The sequence below is a fragment of the Lygodium microphyllum genome, chromosome 7, assembly GCF_053477565.2.
Source record: "Lygodium microphyllum isolate KBCC chromosome 7, Lygodium_microphyllum_v1.1.10, whole genome shotgun sequence".
NCBI lineage: Eukaryota > Viridiplantae > Streptophyta > Polypodiopsida > Schizaeales > Lygodiaceae > Lygodium > Lygodium microphyllum.
In genome coordinates, this window is record NC_141141.1 from 61,751,677 (window position 1) to 61,757,676 (window position 6,000).

General features: G+C 40.6%; 1 protein-coding gene across 3 annotated transcripts in view; it reads right to left on the bottom strand.

Moving 5' to 3' along the window:
• The window catches only part of LOC148033519 (uncharacterized), a 49,722-nt gene extending 45,058 nt beyond the window's left edge, over positions 1-4,664 (bottom strand). The window contains exons 1-4 of one of the 3 annotated variants that reach the window (XM_087681470.1): positions 4,192-4,664; positions 3,189-3,691; positions 2,770-3,040; positions 2,288-2,595 (exon numbers count right to left, since the gene is read on the bottom strand). In XM_087681470.1, coding sequence (XP_087537596.1) covers positions 2,288-2,595; positions 2,770-3,040; positions 3,189-3,604 — 995 coding nt within the window. In that variant the 5' untranslated portion in view covers positions 3,605-3,691; positions 4,192-4,664. The remainder of the gene's footprint in view (positions 1-2,287; positions 2,596-2,769; positions 3,041-3,188; positions 3,692-4,191) is intronic. The other 2 variants (XM_087681469.1, XM_087681468.1) reach the window with 2 other exon arrangements.
• Positions 4,665-6,000: the final 1,336 nt, after the last annotated feature.

A 6,000-nucleotide genomic window follows, 5' to 3' on the forward strand; every position in this document is an offset into this window, starting at 1 on the left:
TTTTGGATGAGAGATTGATTTTTTTGTGATTTTGTTTAGTTATTGGATTTTGTCAATCTAATATCTATTTTTGTCTTAAGAGTTGATTATTATACGACTTTAGTCTCATTTATGAGTTTTTTATGATATATTATGATTCATTCTTGATTTTGACATTTTGTGAGTTCGTTTTGAAATGAGAATCATGATATTGCAATTTGACTCTGTCCATATTGTAGATAGGCTATTTACATGTTTATTTCAATTTTCTTTGTATGATATATATGAATCATAATGTTTGAGTTCTAAACTATAGTATAGCTTGTCCAAAAACTAACTTTGACATAAGTGACAAGTCAATAATGGTTCATGGATATGTACAATATTATTCTCAATTGACTCTATTATCACTCAAGCTCAATTGGCTACTCTTTGTTTAAGAGAGTTCTTGATGCTAGGAGGCATATTCCACGGTGGATTCCGTGAGGTTTTTCGGTGGATTCCATAAAACTATTTATTTGCCGAGGCTCGTACACAAGGTGGATTCCTTGTGCGAAAAGCTAATGGGGACGCCTGTCCTTTTCGAACATCAGATTAATTTAATGTGCATGTGAGTGATTCCACAACGGGTGATTCTGTAAAATAGTAATTAAATTAATAGGCGTTTACAAGTTTAGAGTGCGCACTCGAATTAAATTAAGGTTAGGACAAAGTTCCAACCTATTTAATTATTTTTGCAGCTAAAGACTGCTAGGTATTCACTTTTGTTGGGTTTTATTTAATTATTTTCTAACAATTGTGAATGCTTCAGTTGATGTGTAGAGAGCAGGCCTTTGTATGCGCATAGGCTCTCGGTTAAATACTTTATTATTTGATATTAATATTTAGGCACAGCCCGACTTTTGGACACCCAAACGCCCTACTTTATATTTGAGCAAACACAAACGCAAAAGCAAAAGCATGCTATTTGTAAAGTGGGCTATTTTTTAGCTTAAAGATAAATAAATCTATAAATACATGCCTTGTGAAGCGCTAACACAAGGCATGGGGGGAAATTGCACCCAATTTGGTCTTTTTGTCTCATGTAGTGCAAATTTGCTTTTGCTTTGTACTTGAAATTAAGAAAGTTTGTAGAGTTCTTTGTTCTTGGGGACCTTCCGGCATTCACTACGCACGCGTACAACAAGTGATCTGTGCACCAATTCCATAGAGGTTTAGAACCTCTTTCCCTAGTTAAAACTATTAAAAATCCCTATATCAAAAAACCCGCGTTTCTTATTTTACCCCCTCTTGAAAGAAACTTACGAAACACGTTTCTAACGTTTTGTTCTAACGTTTCTGGCTGCCCTGAATCTGAGAAAAAAATCTTTACAAGGAAATGTGAAGTTTGCCAGATCAAGAGAGGCTTCACACGGAGAAGTAGATCTGCGCCCTCTGCATTAAACGCTAAAAAATATTTCATTTGCCTACCCTGCATTACGGGATTTATAGCAAACAGCTAACTGAGCCATGTACAAAGCCCCTATAAAAAATCGCACTTCTAAGTTTTAACCATGAAATGATTGTCTAGAGACATTTTTAATGTCCAAACATTGGCCAATTAAATACCATGGTCCAGGTGCCTTTCTGACAAGTTTCTTGCTCATTCTGACACTTGATACTGTCTGTCTTCAAGGGAAAATCCACAAAAGCATACGATAACCTGACCACAACTTGCAAGGACCACTAACTGTGCAAAGAGACTTAGTTGAGACACATGCTGGAAACACACATCGACACCAAGACAAGTCTGAGGGAAGAAGTGGATGAATGCCCAAACTGCTGAACTGATCTTAGTATATGCAAATCCATGTTGAAATGCACCAGCTTGAAGCATTGGCATAAACAAAGTACAAGAGTTAGAGGACCTACCTAGTAAATCAAGAAATCATGCCTGCATGATAAGTAATTGGGTACTCACGCAACTATGTTCTTCAAAAGAAATAGGAAAACCATGGCACATATCATGTGTGCTACAAAGCATTGGAATCTGGATACGACAAATCAAGGACTTAACAGTCATTGACCTTTCCTTGCTCTGTTGTTGCAGCGTCTTGAGCATCACCAACATTGTTGAGAAACTTGTATGAGCCAAAATTTCTAACATGGGCTTACCCTCCACATTTTACCAAATCACAAAATGATATTAAAAAATCACCATGGGTAACCTCTTTCATTAATGTATCCACATTTTGCATACCTCTAACCCTTATTGTTCACCAAACCAGAAGAAAAAGGACTTCATATGTATGGTTATAAAATTTCTCACCTAAAGCCGTGACCTTCACTCGGCTTGCACCGGTTATCAGTGATGCTCCGATGTTGGGCCCCCCACTTGTGGTCCCGCTCTACTTCTGTAGTTCCATTTGCAGAATGTGGTGTAAGAGACTCAGACTTGGTCCCTGATCGTCGACCCTTCATTTTGCTTCTCTCCCAGCCTTCACCACTGGTAGAGGCTGGCCGATCTTTTTCCTCTACCAAAGTGGGGATGGAACTGCTTGACTTGAAAGAATCACGATCACGATCACCCAGCCCAGTAGGCCTCTGAAAATTTGAAGTGCTTGTTCGCCCATCGAGCTGCATAGTGAAACAAGCCAGTCTGGAATTTATGCAGTTGTAGCAGTTACCTTAATCTTGCATAATTAGAACTCACATTGAAGAATTCAAGCAGGGTATAACCACTGTGGAGAGAAAAATTCAAAGCTCTAAAGTCTTCTTAAGTAAACACGCACAAGAAATTCAAGAACCTACCCTTACATCTACCATGGATGTACGGACTCGCTTGTTTGGAACAACACCTCCTTTGTTTTTCTCTTCCTGTTTCATTGCACCACTGTCAGCAATGTGATTAGGGGATGCAGACAAACTAGGCTTTACCAAGTTTCCTGCAGGCATCGAGCGCTCCACTGATAAAGATGTCATTGGTCTCTCCTGACCAAAGGCCTCACTACGGACTCGCTTCCTAGAGGCTCGGTACTTGTCAAGCTTTGATGTAGCCTCTGACAACCCTCGAGACCTCTCCCTGAAAGGTTGTTACAAAAGCATAAGCACATAAATATAGTGATCTTGCTCTAAAGGCTTTCGTTTTTAAATATCTGGCATAGAATATTCACAACACCTTAAGATAGAAAGTTACTAAATCCCAGCTTTGAAATTAAAAGATCAAGTACCTGGCCCTAGCTGCATTTTCCAACAAGCTAGCTTTGACACGTTTCAGCTCTTCTACAGTTTGTTGCTCGAGAGGCTTGGGCTGTAAGTTTCCATGCACTTCACTTGACACTCCAGTGGCAGCTAGCATGGCCCTTCTCAGCTCCAACTGCTGTCGTGCATATTTTTGTTCCCATGATGGTATCAATTCCAGAGCCAAAACTTGTGAAAGAGACTGTAGATCACCAGCACTGCTTGAAGCAACACTGCTTCCTGCTGCACCCTGCACTACTGTCCTAGTATCATGACTTTCTCGAAAGTTAGGTCCCCTATCAAGGGTTGAACCACCTACAAAATGATTTCTTTGTGTGTTTGGGTATCCAAACGATACCCCATCTGTGCTTCCACATGTAGCTTCATTGCGAGGATTCGCTGCCATTATCTTTCCTCATACACTTACATGTCCAAAGAGATGCACCAGCACACTCAAAGAGTGAGCAGGATCGTGTGACCAATCCTTGAAAATCTGGACAAACAACATGTTATTACTAAACAAGCAAATCGTGCAAGGATGAACAGAAAAACACAATTACATTTTCATGTGCGGATGCTGCACGGCCGTGAAAAGGCTGCATTTTAGTGAGGCAGCCCTCGCAATTTGCAAGAGAGCTTCACAAGATGATACCATATTGCGATAAGACATACTATTATGCCCCTGGAGTATTTGGCTCGTCGCCAGGAGAGTGATAGAAAGCCATTGGGTCCCTGAAGGCAACTGTTGGTATCTGACGTGATGTGTGGCACACATGCAGTGTGATATCAAGCCTCGATTGAGGCTCGACCAAAATGGCGTATCATGCGATGATGATCGTGTGTGTGTGTGTGTGTGTGTGTGTGTGTGTGTGTGTGTGTGTGTGTGTGTGTGTGTGTGTGTGTGTAGCAAAAATTCGATTACTGTTTGAGTAAAATTGTCCATTTTTTTAATACGCACGTCATGGAATTCGAAGGAGACAGAAATTTACTTACGAGCGGGAGCAAATTTAGGGCGCGATCACGCAATGCGAAGCCTGCATTTAGGCGAAAAAATGAGAAGAACACCACGGGAGATCGCGGTGTAGCCCTAATCTGCTGCCGTGGCGTAATTGGAGCCCTCGAATTGCAGCCCCGGAGGCGTCGAAGATGATCGCGCGGACAGCAATGGATGGGGAGGGAGAGAACAAATGCCGTCCTTTCTGGTCGGGATACGGCGATCAAAGCTCAGGCAGCAGCAGCAGCTAAAGGGAAAGTGAGCAGGAGTCGAGATGGAGACCGGGAAGGGGGAGGGGAGAAAGAAGGAACGAGCGAGGGTAGAGGAAATGAGAGGCAATGGCTAGAGGCGAGACAGGAGAGAAGGAAGGGCCTTGGTCACCATAGCCACAGGCAGACAGGTAGAGAGAGAGAGTAGCAGAACAAAAGCTCCAAAGGGAAAAGCGTAAAAGAGGAAAAGCAGAACCATGGGAAGAGAAAATGGACATAGTCAAAAAATATTAAAATTAAATTTACTTCCACACAGGAATTTGGGAGCACCCTTAACTGTTGAAAGGCTCGGTATCCCCATTTTACCCTTAGACGAATACTATATATTGGAGATTTCGTAGGTCAACGTTGAAGAGGACTCCTTAGTCCACCAACCCACACACGTATGGAGCCACAATCCATCCAATCCAATATATATTGTTGTTGAGAAGGAGAAGATCCCATTTGGTCTCTAGTAACACTCGAGCTCAAGTTGCGCATCAAAATCTCTCCCTCTGCTTCCTCTCACGAGCATTCTAATGCACATCTGCTATCCACCATGATTAGTACTTCCATATATCCATGGTGCATAATTCATCCGAGACGTTGTCGAAGAAGATCCCATTCGATCTCTAGTAAGCTCAAGCTCAAGTTGCATCAAATAAAATCTCTTCATGTGCTTCCCTTGAGGAGCATTCTCAGATGCATTTGTTATTCCTATGCCACACGTTCATGGCATTCTTAAAAAGAAACAGGTATCTATCTAACTACAATAACCACTCCCATATATGCGAGATGCATAATTCAAATCATTGCCACCCAACCAAATGGTAGCATTGCAACATTCTCAAGCTGTCACAACATTTTTCCTCCTCTATGAAGACCTCAAACCATTTATTAATTGCTTTGTGCATAGTTCCACTTCATGTGTCAACTAGATGGCATTTCCTATATGCCCTACAAGATTTAATGGTGTGTAATTGTAATAAAGCATTTCACCCTTGAATCTATCTTGTTCATTTTAAGAGACTAATACATCGATCATCTAACTTCTTTTAAAAGTTTATAGCACGCTTGACCTGGCAATAACTCTATGACTTCTATTATGTTTGCTTAATATGTATAGATAATATATTAAGCCAGGTTAATCTAGTAGCCTTAACATCTCATAAGAAGTATCACATACATGTTTATTAAGTTGAGTACAAAGTGAACAATTAGATTGAGCAAATATAGCCTACCTTAGATCTTTTGGTCCTTACATTATATGCTCCAAACTAGCTTATTCAATATCCTAGTGCCAACTTTCTTTATTTAAGGATTTGGTAAAATAAAACTTTTTTCTCTTCCCCTTCAAATGCACTATGCATCATAACTTAAATTTTTGAGCTCCCTCCTTTTCAAACACCTCCATCTCCCATTTACTTTAAACTCGCCCTTCTACTTCTCTCAATTCTAAGTGAATGTTTCAACTAAAACAATTCAAGCAAAGGTAGCACCCTACTCTTAAGCTTTGATCATGTGAGCTTTACCTCATCCATTGGCTCCTCTAGATGACAA